Source organism: Sinohyriopsis cumingii, chromosome 16 (genome assembly GCF_028554795.1).
Source record: "Sinohyriopsis cumingii isolate HCF-2022 chromosome 16, ASM2855479v2, whole genome shotgun sequence".
NCBI classification, from domain to species: Eukaryota; Metazoa; Mollusca; class Bivalvia; order Unionida; family Unionidae; genus Sinohyriopsis; species Sinohyriopsis cumingii.
In genome coordinates this window covers 15,238,857-15,260,470 of record NC_142976.1, presented here as the reverse complement: position 1 = coordinate 15,260,470, position 21,614 = coordinate 15,238,857, and the positions used below count along the sequence as shown (strand labels likewise).

General features: G+C 33.2%; 1 protein-coding gene across 1 annotated transcript in view; it reads right to left on the bottom strand.

Moving 5' to 3' along the window:
- Positions 1-21,614, bottom strand: part of LOC149779979 (uncharacterized) — a 116,172-nt gene that overhangs the window by 37,436 nt on the left and 57,122 nt on the right. The window contains exons 17-23 of the mRNA XM_089936702.1: positions 16,214-16,284; positions 12,321-12,438; positions 11,372-11,454; positions 9,605-9,752; positions 8,479-8,664; positions 5,545-5,724; positions 1,680-1,816 (exon numbers count right to left, since the gene is read on the bottom strand). Of these exons, the coding sequence (XP_089792828.1) occupies positions 1,680-1,816; positions 5,545-5,724; positions 8,479-8,664; positions 9,605-9,752; positions 11,372-11,454; positions 12,321-12,438; positions 16,214-16,284 (923 nt within the window). The remainder of the gene's footprint in view (positions 1-1,679; positions 1,817-5,544; positions 5,725-8,478; positions 8,665-9,604; positions 9,753-11,371; positions 11,455-12,320; positions 12,439-16,213; positions 16,285-21,614) is intronic.

Here is a 21,614-nt window from a genome sequence, read left to right as displayed (position 1 = left end):
CTTCAGTAGAATGTATGAGAATCAGCTAACCATGTGATAGATCACTGTGAACAGGGGAGATAATTATATGGTAAATGAAGTCTGGACCTGCTCCAGACTATAAGTGAGTTTGCACATATCTGTCAAGGCAAAATATAGCAAAAACTATTGTCATTATTTTCTTGAAAGTATACCTACTGAGCTCATCTCCTGTCATCATTGAGATTATAATGTCACAAGACATGTGATATTAAAATGACATCTGGCAAATTTATATTTCTCCCACAATAAACCAAAGGGGCAATTATTAGGCAAATATAAAGTGTTTCTCCAATGATAAATGCAAGGGCATTGCCTTAAGGTAATATACAATATTTCTCGCATCATAAGCACAGGTTCCAGACTAGTAAAATTACTGGATAATCAGACCATTCCAGTGGCCAAAGTGGTTAGAACGTCTTGCCTCTGATGCAGGAGGTTGGGGTTTTGAACCATGGCCAAGTCATACCAATGAGTTATAAAAATAATACTAACAGCTGCCTCGCTTGGTGCTCAGCATTAAAAGGTTAGTGTTAGGACTTGTAGGCCTGGTGTCAGGATAATGTGACTGGGTGGGACATCATGCTTCATGTCTGCGGCATGATGCCCCAGTGCCAGACAACACTATAAACTGCCACAATGCAGACATCGTAGTGATATGACTGAATTTTTTTTAAAGCTACATTAAAAATTTAAATCACACACAATGGATAGTAAGGGATAGGCTGGCCTACCATCTGAGATGATATTCCTACATAAACATTGATAAATTTTGTAACACTGTGGTTTGTCTTGAACAAGATCATGGGTTTATTGTAAAGAAATAGAGTACAACTAGATCAACGTGGAATGAATTGCCCACTGAACTTAGACACCAAGACACAGTGATCCCATTCAAGAGTGCTCTCAAAACTCACTTATTTCGACTGCAAGAACAAACTTAAAGGCCTAATAATGTTTCCTACCTTAAATATTCTCAGCATGTTTTTTATGTTTTCTAATTTAACGGTGTTTGTTTTTGTAATCGTATCATTATATGTTTTTTATCTTATAGGTGTTGTCTAATGTTGTAAAGTGCTTAGAGCTTCTAAAGAGTAGGTGCTATACAAAGTCCTCATTATTATTATTATTATAAATCTTAAAACTTCCTGATGTTAGACATGATTTTGGTTGTAAAAGAACCCAATGAAAATAGGAAGGATGGTTTGGGCTTTTCCCCCAGTAGGGTTTCAAGGGATGGATTTGAGACCCTGACAGAGCATACAAAACTGCACCTGGTGGATCTTTTTATTTAAATTTACAAAATTATTATTTCATTCCAACAAAGAACACAATTGAAAAATAACAAACACTTGAGCACATTGAAAATCTATTCTTCAATAATTTCACAGTGCTATTTGTCAAACTTATTTGTTCTAGTGTAACACTGGTTTCTAAGCAAAAGAAAAGCCAAAGAGGGCCAGATTAGATGAAATGAATGAAAGAAAAAATTAGCATGTAAGGTGGTTTTGCTTAGGGGTGGTGAACATTATGGAAGGTTGTACTTTATTTTGATTGTACATTTTTGTCCAAACTTTGCCAATATCCAAACTGAGAGTATGTTGAGTGGATAGGTATCAAAATTTTTATATGAAACAAAAGCATCTAATATAGTTAGATACCTGAGATATCCCTGGAAAGGTGAGATGAACGTTTTGTTATTCCCTGGTTCTGGAAGTTCTGCAGCTAGTTTGGTCTGGGAATGGGCAAAATAAAACAACTCCTTCCAAAAACTCAGCACTGATAATGCCTGTTCACGCTGCTCAAGCAAAAAATTAAGAAACTGTAAATTTACAAATCAAGAATGAATTCTAATACACCTGCAAATGTATTATTACAACAAACTGTCAAATGCAGTACTATTCTGATTGATCAATTTTAGTCAAGCTGTGGTCACTTTCAGTGAACTGACTAATTAATCCACTTCAATTTATGTGATTAGTTCTGGTCAAATATTCAGTTTTGCACTTGTCTCAAAAGAAATTCCTATTTCAGCAAGACATGATATGTAAAACTTAATGAAATATTATCCAATTACTTATTCTTTATATTTATATGAACTCTCAATTGTAACTCAATGTCTGCAGCAGTAAAATCATGAGGCAAACTGCCACACAGTAAGAATCCTGATGACATACTGCCACACAGTAAGAATCCTGATGACATACTGCCAAACAGTAAAAATCCTGATGACATAATGCCAAACAGTAAAAATCCTGATGACATACTGCCAAACAGTAAAAGTCCTGATGCCATAATGCCAAACAGTAAAATTCCTGATGACATAATGCCAAACAGTAAAAATCCTGATGACATACTGCCAAACAGCAAAAATCCTGATGACATACTGCCAAACATTAAAAATCCTGATGACATACTGCCAAACAGTAAAAATCCTGATGACATACTGCCAAACAGTAAAAGTCCTGATGACATAATGCCAAACAGTAAAAATCCTGATGACATAATGCCAAACATTAAAATGTTATCCTGACTAATGTAAATTTGACTCATGGTGACCTTTTAGAATGTAAATCTGCATCTGAAATAATCTGCCACAGCCATAACCCATAGCACTTTCAAGCACCGTCAATCATGAATGTCTTGATTTTGTTTTGCTGCATGTTTATTTTTACCCAAAGTTCTGGTTTGGCTTTCCAGTACACAGAGAAGAAAGCCAAAGCATGCCAGGTGACTGAGTGACCAAGGCTATTTTACTGCATGATCTGACACTAAATAATATGTTGTCACAAAAATGGGTTACTCTTACCTACTTTTCTCTAGATTACTCCAACAAATTAATCAAGGGGTTATGGGATGCTGTTTGTGTGTCCAAAAAAGAGCCTTATTATGACAAGTTTAACAAATAGCAAATTATAAATTAAGAGTATTTTACTTGGAAATATATGGCTTACCTCTCCACACACACACACACACACACACACACACACAAATACACATGCACACACTCACACACAGAGATCTATTTCAACAAGATTTGATTATGGATGACCTAAAGATTACATGCACCCTAAAACAAAAGATGAGATACTGTACAAATTGATCAAAAGTATGCCCCAAAAAATGACATGTACCCTAAAACAACTGATGAGATACTGTACAAAATGTACAAAAGTATGACCTACTTTCCCTAGAATAATTCATGCTGAAGCAGATAATTAAATGCCTGACATAATGTATGACTAGAAATGTATACAAACAAGGAAACAAAACCCTGACTTACTGTTTTTCATGCATTTTTTTGCACCCTATAATTTTTCGTACACAATCCATTTGTAAAAATAATAATTAATTAAGTGTATGAAGTTTGAAGCACTTTGTATTTTTTAGAAAATTCTTTAAATGATTGTACTTAATAATTCTATTAAAAAGATTTAAGTTTGCAAAAAAGATCGAAAATACTGTATTGCCATTTTGTTGTTACAAAACTTAATAAGAGAATATAATTATGATCTTATACAATTAAGGTGGGTTTTATAATTCATTTTAATGTTTTGTGTTATTTTTTAACCTCGTATTTTGTTGTGTTAAAATTGGGAATGTTCCCATTTAAAATGGCTTTGTAAATATGTCAATGTATAATTTATATATGTCCAATGACAAAAGTATTGTTTTGCTAAGTGTGTGATATAAAGAGTGATTAACTCTTAGTTTTAAGTGAGGCATTGAAAAATGAAACAATTGATTAAGAAATAAATATTATCATTAATTAGTTCTCTTTATTAAGTCCATCACAGTAACAAAACACAATGTGCATTTTCAAATGAGTTCGGACGTTCTTTGATGTTTTCTTATCCAACAAAAATTATATCTCAGTACATGTTAAAGTGAAGACCACAGACCACTGGTCAACAAGGCTTATTGTTTCATTATAGTCATACAAACATAAAATATGAAAAACCTTGTCATTGTCTACGATAAATTTGAAAGTCACTGACTGTTAAATTTATTCATATATATACTATCTTTTAAGTGCTTGTACTATTTTGACTGGGATATAATTTAACAATTTACTATGAATTTTCATTCTATGATACACCCCTGTATTGTTATCTTTATTAGCAAGTAAGAATAGCAACATCTGCTGCATGGACAATGGCCTTGAATGGTGACAGATTGACAGATTTTAATTTCCCTAAAGATATTCTCATTTCCCTATTGGTAGCCCCACTGATTTGACCTCTTCTGTCGAATCTTGCTCTCAAACATGTTTCAACTAGAATAACCTGGCCAAAGCTCTAAGCATATTTAATTAGCATGCAAATAACACTCCATAGCGATGTGGTTGTTGTGACCATGTATACCATAATTAAAACAAGAATGAATCGTTAATTTAGAGGTGTTAATCGATAATGAAATATAGAAGTGTCTTAGTGTGTGAGGAAGGTCGCAATCACCAGGTAACTGGAAATACAGATTACTGGTACAATCAACCTGTAACCTCTCTTTATTCTTTCTTTCCAAAAGCTACAAATAAAAATCACTCTGAATAAATATGATCTTGCACACTGACACAATGTTTTATATCTTTCTCTTTCATACACAAACAGACACATTAACAAAAAACAAGTTTTCTTTTCAAGTTCTTCTATTTTTCTTTTGTATTTTGATAATGATGCTACTGTGGCTGTAAGAATACAAGTTGCACTTAACTTCTTGTACATTTGTATTGTTTGGTAGTCCAGTTACATGTGTTTCGTAGACCTTGTTTGGCTATGATCCCTTTATTTTTTGACCAGTCAGTACCACAAAATGATAATTATTTAATAATTTAATTTTTCTTACTCTGAAATTAATAATTATTTTTTGTGTATGAAAAATTACATGAAATATGCCAGTACAAAAGGTGAGGTGCAGTGCCCCATCTTTATAACCCTATTCAAGATTGCCATAAAAATGATCCATATTATGAGAGAACTCTGTTTGTTCCAATTAGGCCAGGTCATAATATTTCTCGAGAACACTATAATAGAACATATAATAATGTCAAATCAAATTATAATTGCCTCTCATTTGTAATGAATGACAAGTGAAATAATTCAAGAAGAAATGAAAAAACAAAGAGTATTATGGGACCCATGACCATATCTATAATATTCGGGCAGTGGTATATAGAGGGAGCTTTATAGTGAGGTACCAATGTGTAATGTAGACAGGTGAAAAATATGAGGTGCTCTTTATATCTTTGTTAAGTTTAACTTTATGCATGTGTACATGTCAAGAAAAACTATTGACAATTCACAAAAATATATCATTTATAAGTTCACAAATTAAGTATATGACAAATTCACGAGATGACATGGAGTGAAATTTACTACTAATATCAATAAACATGTATGATGATAACTGAGTTTAATAACACTGAAGGACATGATCCTCAAAAAACACACCGTAGAATGTTTCTCCCACAGTTCAACTGATATTCAAGATTCATTGACAACCCATGTATCTTTCCGAGACACCTACCTTGCCCTTGGAAACATTGAAGTGCTCATGTGCTATCACTATCACAGAGGCAGCTATCACAGAGAGTTTGTCAAAACATGGTCTTTGTAAGAGCTGCTGTACATGGGACAGATACACAGGAAGACAGTTCTGGACTGAACTCACAATCTGGGACAGACAATCCTTACACCAGTCGTGGTTCTAAGAAGAGAAATAAACTCTTACAAAAGTTGTTTACTCCTTATATCTTTAAACTGAACACATTTTCAATCATTATTTATCAGTCACTGCATTACAATACAAAAAATACATAGTCTCATTGCCAGAGGTGTTTATTTTTACACTGAAAAGAGTCCTAACATCACACATCGTGAGAGCTTCATTCTCAAAAAGCTGTTAATCATTGTAAATAAATTAATTAATTAACTAGTCAATAACTAAAGAAAATACTGAATAAAATACAGACTTGTTCTATGATATCATATTCTCCATTGTGGATTCCCAAATTTAAACCAGATCCAACCCATTCTGAGTTGTTAATCCTGAAAACTATTACCTATAGTTTCACTCAATATATTCAAATGCCTTCAAACCATATGAAATTGTACACTATTCTTTCTGTCTTCAGTACAAACAATATCAGTTTGGATAAAAATTCTGTGAGATGTGACCCAAATACTAATTCTAATCTTATTCCATGCCATTTATAGAAGCCGGGTCAATCCATATGTACATGATGAGGCGCAGTGGTTTGGTGTGGACTTGTGTTAGTCATATCCACTGCTGCAATGGCTACAATCAAAATGAAAAAGTGACAAGACAATGACAAAACTCCATTAATAATAATAATAATAATAATAATAATAATAATAGGAAATTTTTCCAAACTAAGAGTGTGTAAAGGAAAGACTGGTTTGAAATTTTTGCAAGGTTTGAAGCAATTAAATTGTTCTGAGCTAAATCTCAGTCTGTGTGGGGATAACTATGACATCAAAATGTGGAGTACAACTCAGAATGGGTTAGATCCAGATGTCACAAGTGTCTTTATTTGCTAGCAAAATAAGAAATATAGATCACAGTGACCTTGTTTTGTAAGGGTATGATGCATACACCCATGAAACTTCATGATTCCAGCAAGAAAATTACTGGAGTAAAGAACTTAAATTTTTTTTTTAATTTAATGGCCTTCTGTGATAGGGAAGTTGTAGTTATTAAGATGCTACCCTTCATTATTCTAGTTAGGGCTGAATGTATACAGCATGCAGAAAAAAATATGTTATCAGGAACTAAATGAAATATCTTAACTAAAGCCAGTAAAATGTAAAATATATGTCGCAACATCCTTCGTTTGTTGTAAGGGTATGGTAGCAAGAAAGATACATACAGTCAACAAGATTTAATGATTCCACCATGAAAAATGAACATCCAAGTTAACAAAAGTCAATAAAGTACAAAATATCGGTCATACTAACCTAATTTTCTGATAAGGGTGCAATATTTATCAATATGCAAATGTCTGGTTATGAACTGAAAAGAAAAACTGAACTAAGAACTTAGTTATGTATGTACATAGTTATCCTATTTGGCCCCTCCCCAGGGGATATGTAACATGATGCCCACTCCATACTGCTGGTAAGACCAAGGAAGAAGAATGGTTGAGTGATAGTGATGTACATGCTTTTTTTATATGTGCAGACAACAATGTCAATACCAGTTTTAGCACAACAGCTTTCCTCCAACTCTGTAACTGCAGTAGCACATTAGATCTCCCCAGCTCTGTAGCAGCAGTGGTACAATAGCTCTCAACAAACTCTGTAGCAGTAATAGCACCATAGATCTTCCCCACCTCTGTAACAGTCATAGTAAAAAAGATTTACCCAATTCTGTAGCAGCAATGGTAAAATAGCTCTTCCCTGACTGTGTAGCTGCAGTGGCACCACAGCTCTCTCCCAACTCAGTAACAGCAGTGGCACAGTAGCTCTACCTCAACTCTGTAGCAACATTGGCACAATAGATCTCCCCCAACTCTGTAGCAACAGCAGTTCTCCCCCAACTATGTAATAGCTCTCATCAACTCCGTAACAGCAGTAGCACATTAGTTCTCACCCAAATCAGTAGCAGCAGTGGCACTGTAGATCTCTGCAAGATCTGTAACAGCATTATCATAATAGGTCTCCTCAACTCTGTAAAAGCAGTAACACAATAGCTCTGTCCAAACTCTGTAGCAGCAATGACACAATAACAATCATCCAAGTCTGTAATAGCAATAGCACAACATCTCTTCCCCAACTCTGTAGCAGCAGTGGCACATCTCTTCCCCAACTCTGTAACAGCGGTGGCACAACAGATCTCCCCAATTCTGTTAGTAGTAGTGCAATAGATCAGCCCAAACTGTGTAACATATGTAACATGACAGCTCTCCAAACTCTGTAGCAGCAAGCTACATATATCACACAATACTCATGTGTGTGTGTGTGTGTGTGTGTGTGTGTTGGGAGGGGTTTAGGGAGAGGGAAACCAAAGATAGGCACATAGTGGGTTTGGAGTAGGTTTCATGGCACATATCCCTTAGTAAGGGACCAAATAGGCTATCGACAAAGTTTGGTAAATTGACCAAACAAAGATTTCTGGTGTGAATGAGGAGAATGAAGTTATTTAAATTAATCTCCAAGCTACATAACCAAGAAAATGACTCAAAGCTGCTGGCTTAGTCCCAAACTGGATAGAGTGGGTAGTGTAATTGGTAACTCAGTCACTTTGTATGGTCTGAGTTTAGTCCATGATTTGGGCTCATGCTTGAGTAAATTACTGTCCATCCAAGGTTGTTGGTTAGTATCCTACACCTCAAAGAACTCAGCAAAGAGGTGATCTGCCAAGATCTCCTCTAAGTATTATTTTTGAGAATTTACTGTGCAATCTATGCAAAACAATATAAATAAAAGTCTACACTCTGACCTGCCAGGAAAGAGGAGGTTTCTGAAGCAGGGGAATTAGTTTCACAGCATGAATCAAGGACTCATTAAGAGTCAACGTGGCAGTAAATGTCATCAGACTTGTGGAAGTGGTCAGGTATTTCCTCCAAAATATTTCCAGCAACTCCATCTTGTACCACCGTATCACCTCAGCTAGACATGGCAACACCTGCAAAACAAATTAGGTTGTTAAAGTAGCTGTTGGAGTATTGCAACAGTTAATTAGGGCTCAAACAGAGCCAAAATAAAGTAAAACATTGATTATTCATGTCAATTATCTGGACTTTTCACTCCTACAGATCAATGGAATGTCTTGTGAACTGAAATTTTGTTGTTTAATTTATTATCATTTATCTGGATGATTTACACCAAAAAATCCAAGTCTCCAAAAGAATCTGGGTAGTGACTATATACCAATTTCTGACATTAGGTCTTTCAAAATATTTTCTTAAAGACTGCCTGAATAAGTAAATAATTCATATTGTATCATGTAAACATATTTTCAACTGTGAGACTTATGAAACATAATCAGCTTGGAGTCTTTTGCAACTCTGAGACTCATGAAACATAATTAACTTGGAGTCTTTGGCAACTGTGAGACTCATTAAACATAATCAACTTGGGATCTTTTGCAACTGTGAGACTTAAGAAACATAATCAACTTTAGGTCTTTTGCCTTTTATCAAGGTCAAAACTAAACAAAATTGCAGATCACTATTGCACTGATTATTAGAAAGAATTCATTTTGATACAAACCAATCTGTATTTTCATCCATGACAGAATTTAAATTAGGAATTTTTGATAATCAAAATTATGTATTTAACCCAAAAGTAGTCTGTCATTCAGTTAAATATAGAAAAGAAACCTGCATGATGATAATTTTGATTATGAAACCATAGCCAAAATTAAACTGTAATGAAATTTTTATAATACTGATTGGTGCAAATAATATAAATCCAGCAAAATTTAAGGTGGTAAAATAAAACAAGAAGGTTAATTTGAGTCAGCAAATCAATAATTCTCTGAAATAATAATTTTGTAGCATACTGAAACAGACTGACTGGGAAAGATTAGATAACATTCAAGATTACCTTAATATTGAAACTACCTGATTAGCAATCCTCCTCACTTCCCACTGCAGGTCAGCCAGGCTCTCAGCTGTCTGATAAAGAATAACCTTGAGAATATGAGACATGGGCTGTAACTCCTCCTTCTCTAGCCATGTCAAGGAGCTATGACTCTCCCCATCATCACGACTGCCAAGGTGAAATAACAAGTATGCATAAATGTGATGTTTTGAGAAAAAAAATTCAGAAGTGTATTCAAGGTTTCAAAATTGTATAATGTAAAATCATTTTTTTGTGATTTATAAACTGTTTAGATTTCCTGGGTTCTAAAACAATGAATTTAAAGTCATGGTGAACAAATAAGGAATAGAACCCCTTTCCTATCAAAATCATGTTACAAAAATGCACTGACAAACATGTTATTTTTTTTCCAATGAATACTGACTTGTAAGAAAATAAATGTATTCAAAGCATATCACATAATGCTATCCACATGATGTTTTAATATCATATATTACTTGTATATATTACACTTGTATAATTTGAAATTATTACCCCATTTATGCTACCAACATTTTTAAATAGCTTATATATTTAATATGTGTGTGATAAACAGATCAATGTATAATTACCATATACACTCACATATGTCAGATCTGACTTCAAACTGCACAGATCAGATCTGCCGGCACATTATGTACTGGCAGATCTGAGTCTCAGCAGTTCTTTTTAGGAGTAATCAGTAGAACAAATAACAGACCCTGATATGCTGGTGCATTATGTGATGGCAGATCAGGATCAATGTTGTTTGCAGTTAGACTCTACTCATAAGCATGTATATATGGTATACCTACTTCAACGAAATTACAAAAAGTTATTGAATAATGCTAAAATTGAGGTCATTTATTTCATTTTTTAAATTTAATTTTTTCATTCTTTACAAAAATTAATTTAAATTTATTTCATAAATTTCACATGAAATAAAGACTCGGGTAAAACTGTATGGTGAATCTGATATTAAATCTATCGATCTTTTGCTAAATCTAATCTCCTTTAAATTATGCTGTGATGTACATATATGTTACAGGAACAATATATGTATTTTGGCATTATAAAGTATATGAAAGAAGATAAATGATAAGTTGTTGTTGTTGTATGGTTTAACACCATTTTCAGCACACGATAGGCTATACATGGTGGCCAGTCTAAATGGTGGAGGAAGAACCTGGGAAAACTCCAGAAAGAACCACTGACCCATGAGAAGTTACTGGCAAGCTTTCTCACATACCCATATTGGCCGAGCCCGAGACTCAAACCCATGCAGACAGAGGTGAGATGGCAGTGATCCGTAACGGTGAACGCTTTTGACCACTCGTGGCCCCTAACTGACAAGTAATGCTGATTAAGAAATAAGAAATGTATGGTGTGTAGCTCTAGCAAAACCCAAACTAATTATCAGACTTGGAATTATTACCAAGAAAATGCAATTTATCCTCAGGTGTGAAGTAAAATAATAGCTAGCTGTTACTCGTCATTAGCATGATTTGTTGATATCTTATTCTCTGGCATTTTCTGAAGTGATCACAGAAAAAACTGCTTCAAATTTACACACCATACTTAGTAAATACAGTTCATTTATAACATTTATAAAAACTGTAATGTGTACTTCAAACAAGAAAAGATTTAATGAGATCATTTTAATGAAGAAAGATGAAACCTTGATATAAAAGCCTTTACTTTTAATAGATTTTTAAGATATAGATGAACTCTTTAATTAAATCTATTCAATATCTATCTATTAAACATACCTTAATTTACAACTTTCCATGATTCTTAGGACTGACTGCTGTTGCATCAACTGCCTGTAACTCTCAACGTCATTGTCAGGGTTCTGAAAGCACGTTAAAATATTCATGTTTAATGCAAATATCAAAATATGAAATTGCACACAAGCTAATAAATCTGCTGCAAGAAAAAGAAATATCATACAAGTGGATGTCTTGTCTACAGGAAAATGACTTGATAATTAGCAAATACAGCCCGCAAAATTATAGCTACATAAGTTGGCAGCGAAGCAAATCAATGCCAGGCAAGCATCATCCTAGTATTCATGAGGGTTGTCAGAACTATACTTAGATCACATTTCACAAATTCAATATTCATATAATTAAAATTTCTGTGCATGAATATTGTTTATTATGTTTAAAGGATTTTTTAAATTCATTTACCAGTAATCTTGATGCTGAATGTCCTAAAAAGTAAGAGGAAGCATACCACATACCATATATACCTGCTTTCAAGTTGAGTCTAACTGAAAACTGCATGGGCCCAGGTCTGTTGTAGCATAATGCACTGGCAGATCTGGATGTCTGCAGTTTATTATGAAATCAGTTGAACAAACAAACATACCCTGATTTGCCAGTGTATTATGTAATAGCATATCATGGCCTATGTCGTTTGGACTCAACTTACACACAAGTACATACAGTATGTTAATTTGTCCATAGGTTTCTAACAAGATGCGAACTGCATCTGCCAAATGGAGAATATCCATTAGAAAAGAGTCACAGAGAAAATAGCTAAATTCAAATAAAATTATAAAGACATAATTAACCTCATGTCAAGTTTTTCTTCTGGTATCATGAATCTCAACCAGTCAATCATTCATCATCATCATAATGAAATATCTCAATCATAATCAAGGTAATAGAAAGAGCGAGTATAATGATTCCTGATATACCCTGGCAATGTTCTTACCTCTGGCCTACAGTTGTCCATAATCTGGGCCTGTGTTAGCAGAGAGAAGGTTGTATCAAACTGGCTGATGCTAGGGTCGGATATACACCCACTTTCACTAGGATCAATGAGTGGTATTCTAATGAAAATAATTGTAAATAGATGTTAGAAATAACAAGCAAATTCCATGAATTTATGTTCTCCACTTTGGTGTAGGAAGTGGGGGAGGAGAGTAGTTTGGAGAGGAAGGACTTGATGTTGATGGTAGCATAGTAAATAAAGTACATTTGCAAAGGAAGAGACTAATGTTGAAAACTCTCAACAATTGTGGATCAATGGAAAGCAAAATATTTGTTATTGTTATTTATTTTAGTTAATTCACTTAAAGAATAGGAATCATTTCTAAATATTTGAAAGCGTGTGATTGATGCATTTACAGATCTATCAAAATAATATGGTGATCTGTAATGGGGAGCAGAAAGATGTTAGCTGGGCATTTTGGGGATCTTGGTTAAAGTCTCAAAGAATGATTGAATTCACAAATGTGCAGCAGTGCTACTGTATTGTTGTATCATGATAGATCATTGGCTTTGGAATTTCTACTTCCCCTGATGGAGGCACTTGGAAAAACTCAGATGGAAACACCAGCAAAATTGACCATCAGATTTTTAGGAGGTTAAATAAATAACTCATGGCATTTGAGTTAACCCCATCCTTACTAACACCAGTGAAATGCAATAATAATTAAGAGGGATACAGCACAGAAAGTAAAGAAAACTGGGCTAACAACCAGGGTTTAAGACTCTGCTAAATAACAACCAGGGGTTAAGACTACTAAATAACATTAGCAGGGATTAAGACTACTAAAAAAAACAACCAAGGGTTAAGACTCTGCTAAATAACAACCAGGGGTTAAGACTCTACTAAATAACAACCAGGGGTTAAGACTATTAAATAACAACCAGGGGTTAAAACTCTACTAAATGACAACCAGGGGTTAAAACTCTACTAAATAACAACCAGGGGTTAAGACTCTACTAAATAACAACCAGGGGTTAAGACTCTACTAAATAACAACCAGTGGTTAAGACTCTACTAAATAACAACCAGGGGTTAAGACTCTACTAAATAACAAACAGGGGTTAAGACTCTATTAAATAACAACCAGGGGTTAAAACTCTACTAAATGACAACCAGGGGTTAAGACTCTAGTAAATAACAACCAAGGGTTAAGACTCTATTAAATAACAACTAGGGGTTAAGACTACTAAATAACAATCTGGGCTTAAGACTCAACTAAATAACAACCAGGAGTTAAGACTCTACTAAATAACAACCAGGGGTTAAGACTCTATTAAATAACAACCAGGGGTTAAGACTCTACTAAATAACAAACAAGGGTTAAGGCTCTACTAAATAACAACCAGGGTTAAGACTATTAAATAACAACCAGGGATATGACTCTACTGAATAAAAACTAGGGGTTAAGACTCTACTAAATAACAACCAGGAGTTAAGACTATTAAATAACAACCAGGGATATGACTCTACTGAATAAAAACTAGGGGTTAAGACTCTACTAAACAATTATGCAGAATTCTGATAATCAATTTAAGCCAAGGTCTGATCAATAGTTAGCTGTCTATCTATGTTGGCTTCAATCCATTTGTAATCATATATACAGGATTTGCTCTGTGGAAATAAACATGGGTGGGTCCAACAATCAGGGGTTATAACTCTGCTAAACAGAGAATGCTAACAATTAAAATCAGACAAGGTCATATCAATATAAAGCTGCCAAATATGCAATAATAATTAAGGGAGTTACCAAGCAAAAATTTGGCATGGATTTTCACATGTCAAAATATCATTATAATATATAAAACCTTCACAAAGTAGTTCAGTTGCTATAGCCATGATAAGTTCACCTAATCATAAGTTTATAATTTGCTTTTAGAAGAAAAAAGTTTTTTTAATGTTACTCTGATTAAATATAACTTTAATTTAGCAGTAAAAATGTCAAGTAAATTATTGAAATTATAACAATATGGATTTGTGACATGGTGAAAACCATCTAGGTGTCTACTGATGCTGCCCAACTTTTAGCATAATACTAAACTGCATTGTGTACGGCTTGAAATCAGTCTGATTAGCAGTCCACTGAACTTCTGAAATGATGATTTACTGAGAAATGATGCCAGGTGTTTGGAATTTGGCAATTCACCTGTCAATCATTCCCTGACTGCAACAACGGGATATTGCTCATACAAAAATTACATTACTGGTGAAACAATTAGGGAATGGAAACAGGGTAATGGAATCACTGGTATTAACAGACAATTAGGGAATGGAAACAGGGTAATGGAATCACCTGTATTAATAGACAATTAGGGAATGGAAACAGGAAAATGGAATCATCTGTATTAATAAATTAGGGAATGGAAACAGGGTAATGGAATCACCTGTATTAATAGACAATTAGGGAATGGAAACAGGGTAATGGAATCACCTGTATTAACAGACAATTAGGGAATGGAAATGGGGTAATGGAATCACCTGTATTAATAGGCAATTAGGGAATGGAAACAGGAAAATGGAATCACCTGTATTAATAAATTAGGGAATGGAAACAGGGTAATGGAATCACCTGTATTAATAGACAATTAGGGAATGGCAACAGGGTAATGGAATCACCTGTATTAATAAATTAGGGAATGGAAACAGGGTAATGGAATCACCTGTATTAATAGACAATTAGGGAATGGAAACAGGAAAATGGAATCATCTGTATTAATAAATTAGGGAATGGAAACAGGGTAATGGAATCACCTGTATTAATAGACAATTAGGGAATGGAAACAGGGGAATGGAATCACCTGTATTAACAGACAATTAGGGAATGGAAACGGGGTAATGGAATCACCTGTATTAATAGGCAATTAGGGAATGGAAACAGGGTAATCGAATCACCTGTATTAACAGACAATAACAGTTTAAAAAATAAAGACAGCGGCATAGGCAGGTGAAAGGGTTTTATTTTCAACGCTCCAACAAAAACTGAACTAACATTGAGATCTTCCAGTAGTTCTGCTGTATTCCTACTTGTAAGTAAATTCTGAAGCGAATTTTAATTTGGCTTTCTTTATTTCATTTGCAAAACAAATTAGAACACACTAATAACAATAAAAAATGAACACTCTGCATTCCCAACTCAATCAATCAGTTTCATAGACTTTACACTGATTATGAAATTGGGGAACAATTCTCAAAAGTTGTCCTCCGAAATTTAACAACTCTTTTTCAAAATCACATGTGTTTTCATGAACAATCACAGCTTAGATTTTATGGAAAATACAATTTAAACAATACCTAAAACAAATCAAAACATGTAAGAAGCATTGTAGGTCAAATAATTTCTTTGATACATTGTGTATCCATAACTGAATCCATCCAATAGCTTGATGTTTCTTTAACCAATTATGAAATTGGGATGAATTTTCAAAATATATATATTGTAATTTTTAACAGAATTGCTTCTAAGGAAAATATATGTTACATAGTTATTAAAAGAAATCAACATGTGTATAAAGTGCATTAGGTCAAATAATTTGTTTTATAACTGCTATACAGTTCTCAATATTATTAAACATGACTAATATTATTATGATTGATATTCTTAGTAAAAAATTGTAAAGGAAAATATTCCTTTGTGAATACGAATAGTTAATTCAGAGAAAAAAACTTGATTATGAAGTGAGGAGTAACAGTTTTATTTTGGAGGGAATAGTACATAACCATGTAACAAAAAAAAAACATTATGACATTTTCAAATTTGATGTTCAGCTTTGATAAATATAATTTCTTTATTTTTCTAGCCCTCAAACTTTTTCTCCAATAAAACCATTGTAAAGTACCTCTCCATCTTGTTTTTTGCACCAGGATTCTCATCAAGTGATGACAAATCCACCTGTGTCAAAAATTGGACCTGAAATAAACAGAACATGGATCAACTTTATGTATCAAATTGGATAATCACTCAAGTACAGTAGTGCATGATATGTTATAGAGTACTGAATATTCTGTTGGTATAGTGGTAATTGGGTCTTTGAATTTTATAACAAATAACTGCATCATAAGCTAATTAATCAATACAGTGCAACTTGTTTATAATGGACACTGTTGGAACCCCTAAAAACTCTTTATGAACCAGTTTCATTCATACAGAGTAATAGAAAAACTAAGAAAAAACAAAAGTTGTCCTTTGTAAACAAGTGTTCCCTCTATAAAGATGTCCTCTAAAACAGGATTCAGTGTGCATTGATAAGAAACAGTTTTATAGGCTTGAGCAAATTTCTTCTTTCAAAATTTTATATAATGAAATAAGATGACACAATTATACTTAATCTGGCCTTTCCAATGAGTAAAGATTAAACTGATGAGGTTCAATTATACTTAATGGACTTTCCTATGAATAAAGTTTAAACTGATGAGGTCCAATTATACTTGATCTGGACTTTCCTATGAGTAAAGTTTAAACTAATGAGGTCCAATTATACTTAATCTGGCCTTTCCTATGAGTAAAGTTTAAACTGATGAGGTCTAATCATACTTAATCTGGCCTTTCCTATGAGTAAAGTTTAAAACAATGAGGTCCAATTATACCTAATGGATTTCTTATGAGTAAAGTTTAAACTGATGAGGTCCAATTATACTTAATGGCCTTTCCTATGAGTAAAGTTTAAACTAATGAGGTCCAATTATACTTAATGGACTTTCTTATGAGGACAGTTTAAACTCATGAGGTCCAGTTATACTTGATCTGGACTTTCCTATGAGCAAAGATTAAATTAATGAGGTCCAATAATACTTAATCTGGACTTTCACAGGAGCAAAGATTAAACTGATGAGGTCCAATTCTACTTGATCTGGACTTTCCTATGAGTAAAGTTTAAATTGATGAGGTCCAATTGCACTTAATCTGGACTCTCCTATGAGTAAAGATCAAACTAATGAGGTCCAAGTATACTTGATCTGGACTTTCCTATGAGTAAAGATTAACCTGATGAGGTCCAATTATGTTTAATCTGGACTTTCCAATCAGTAAAGATCAAACTAATGAGGTCCAATTCTACTTAATCTGGACTTTCCTATGAGTAAAGATTAAACTGATGAGGTCAAATTATACTTAATCTGGACTTTCCTATGAGTACAGATTAAACTAATGAGGTCCAATTATACTCAATCTGGCCTTTCCTATGAGTAAAGTTTAAACTGATGAGGTCCAATTATACTTAATGGACTTTCCAATGAGTAAATTTTAAATTGATGAGGTCCAATTTATTTTGATCGGGACAATCAACCAAAGTAAAGATTAAACTTATGAGGTCCAATTATACTTAATCTGGACTTTCATAGGAGTAAAGATCAAACTAATAAGGTCCAATTATACTTGATCTGGACTTTCCTATGAGTAAAGATTAAACTGATGAGGTCCAATTATACTTAATCTGGACATTCTTTTGAGTGAAGATGAAACTAATGAGGTCCAATTCTACTTAATCTGAACTCTCCTATGAGTAAAGTTTAAACTGATGAGGTCCAATTATACTTGATCTGGACTTTCCTATGAGTAAAGATTAAACTGATGAGGTCCAATTATACTTAATGGACTTTCCTATGAGTAAAGTTTAAACTGATGGGGTTCAATTATACTTGACCTGGAATTTCCTATGAGTAAAGATTAAACTGATGAAGTCCTATTATACTTGATCTGGACTTTCCTATGAATAAAGATTAAAGTACTGAGGTCCAATTACACTTAATCTGGACTTTCCTATGAGTAAAAATTAAACTGATGAGGTCCAATTCTACTTAATCTGGACTTTCATAGGAGCAAAGATTAAACTGATGAGGTCCAATTACACTTAATCTGGATTATCAATCGAAGTAAAGATTAAACTAATGAGATCCAATTATACTTAATCTGGACTTTCCTATGAGCACAGATTAAACTGATCAGGTCCAATTATACTTAACCTGGACTTTCCAATGAGTAAAGATTAAACTAATGAGGTCCAATTATACTCAATCTGGCCTTTCCCATGAGTAAAGTTTAAACTGATGAGGTCCAATTATACTTGATCTGGACTTTCTTATAAGTAAAGATTAAACTGATGAGGTCCAATTATACTTGATCTGGACTTTTGCATGAGTAAAGATTAAACTGATGAGGTCCAATTATACTTCATCTGGAATTTCCTATGAGTAAAGTTTAAACTGATGAGGTCCAATTATACTTTATCTGGATTTCCTATGAGTACATTTTTAACTGATGAAGTCCTATTATACTTGATCTGGACTTTCCTATGAGCAAAGATTAAACTAATGAGGTCCAATTACACTTAATCTGGATTTTCCTATGAGTAAAGATTAAAAAGATGATGTCCAATTATACTTAATCTGGCCCTTCATAGGTGGTTCTTTCCGGGGTTTTCCGGGTTCTTCCTCCACCATTAATACTGGCCGCCATGTATAGCCCATCGTGCTGAAAAATGGCGTTAAACCCCACAACAACAACAACAACAACATAGGAACAAAGATTAAACTGATGGGGTCCAATTATATTTAATATGGACTTTCATAGGAGCAAAGATTAAACTGATGAGGTCCAATTATACTTAATCTGAACAATCAACCAAAGTAACGATTAAACTAATGAGGTCCAATTACACTTGATCTGGACTTTCCTATGAGCAAAGATTAAACTGATGAGGTCCAATTATACTTTATCTAGACAATCAACCAAAGTAAAGATTAAACTAATGAGGTCCAATTACACTTTATTTGGACATTCCTATGAGTAAAAGATTAAACTAATGAGGTCCAGTTATACTTAATCTGGACCATCAATCAAAGAAAAGATTAGATTAATGAGGTCCAATTGCACTTAATCTGGACTATCAATAGAAGCAAAGATTAAAACTAATGAGGTCCAATTACACTTAATCTGGACTATCAATAGAAGTAAAGATTAAACCAATGAGGTCCAATTACACTTAATATGAACTATCAATCAAAGTATATGTTAAAATAATGAGATCCTCTTACAATTAATCAGGACTATCAATCAAAGTAAAGATTAAACTAATGAGGTCCATCTACACTTAATCTGGACTATCAATAGAAGTAAAGATTAGATTAATAAGGTCCAGTTATACTTAATCTGGATTATCAATGAAAGTAAAGATTAAACTAATGAGGTCCAATTACACTTAATCTGGACTATCAAAAGAAGTAAACATTAAACTAATGAGGTCCAATTACACTTAATCTAGACTATCAATCAAAGTAAAGATTAAATTGATGAGGTCCAATTACACTTAATCTGGACTATCAACAGAAGTAAAGATTAAACTGATGAGGTCCAATTACACTTAATCTGGACTACCAATAGAAGTAAAGATAAACTAATGAGGTCCAATTACACTTAATCTAGACTATCAACAGAAGTAAAGATTAAACTAATGAGGTCCAATTATACTTAATCTGGACTACCAATAGAAGTAAAGATAAACTAATGAGGTCCAATTACACTTAATCTAGACTATCAACAGAAGTAAAGATTAAACTAATGAGGTCCAATTACACTTAATCTGGACTACCAATAGAAGTAAAGATTAAACTAATGAGGTCAAATTACAATTAATCTGGACTATCAATAGAAGTAAAGATTAAACTAATGAGGTCCAATTACACTTAATCTGGACTACCAATAGAAGTAAAGATTAAACTAATGAGGTCAAATTATACTTAATCTGGACTATCAATAGAAGTAAAGATTAAATTAATGAGGTCCAATTATACTTAATCTGGACTACCAATAGAAGTAAAGATAAACTAATGAGGTCCAATTACACTTTATTTGGACATTCCTATGAGTAAAGATTAAACTAATGAGGTCCAATTACACTTAATCTGGACTATCAATAGAAGTAAAGATTAAACTAATGAGGTCCAATTATACTTAATCTGGACTACCAACAGAAGTAAAGATAAACTAATGAGGTCCAATTACACTTTATTTGGACATTCCTATGAATAAAGATTAAACTAATGAGGTCCAATTACACTTAATCTGGACTATCAATAGAAGTAAAGATTAAACTAGTGAGGTACAATTATACTTAATCTGGACTACCAATAGAAGTAAAGATAAACTAATGAGGTCCAATTACACTTTATTTGGACATTCCTATGAGTAAAGATTAAACTAATGAGGTCCAATTGCACTTAATCTGGACTATCAATAGAAGTAAAGATTAAACTAATGAGGTCCAATTATACTTAATCTGGACTACCAATAGAAGTAAAGATAAACTAATGAGGTCCAATTACACTTTATTTGGACATTCCTATGAGTAAAGATTAAACTAATGAGGTCCAATTGCACTTAATCTGGACTATCAATAGAAGTAAAGATTAAACTAATGAGGTCCAATTATACTTAATCTGGACTACCTATAGAAGTAAAGATAAACTAATGAGGTCCAATTACACTTTATTTGGACATTCCTATGAGTAAAGATTAAACTAATGAGGTCCAATTGCACTTAATCTGGACTATCAATAGAAGTAAAGATTAAACTAATGAGGTCCAATTACACTTAATCTGGACTATCAATAGAAGTAAAGATTAAACTAATGAGGTCCAATTACACTTAATCTGGACTATCAATAGAAGTAAAGATTAAACTAATGAGGTCCAATTACACTTAATCTGGACTACCAATAGAAGTAAAGATTAAACTAATGAGGTCAAATTATACTTAATCTGGACTATCAATAGAAGTAAAGATTAAATTAATGAGGTCCAATTATACTTAATCTGGACTACCAATAGAAGTAAAGATAAACTAATGAGGTCCAATTACACTTTATTTGGACATTCCTATGAGTAAAGATTAAACTAATGAGGTCCAATTACACTTAATCTGGACTATCAATAGAAGTAAAGATTAAACTAATGAGGTCCAATTATACTTAATCTGGACTACCAATAGAAGTAAAGATAAACTAATGAGGTCCAATTAAACATAATCTGGACTTTCATATGAACAAAGATTAAACTGATGAGATCCAATTATACTTAATCTGGACTTTCATCGGAGTGAAGATTAAGCATAAATTCAGGAGAGTATCATGAATTATCCCTCTGTAATTTGGAACAAAAAATGCAAGCTCTTATCAAAATATTATTTAGATAAAATACTCCATTACATTATCATTGCTTAAACAGTGGACCATTGTATAAACGCT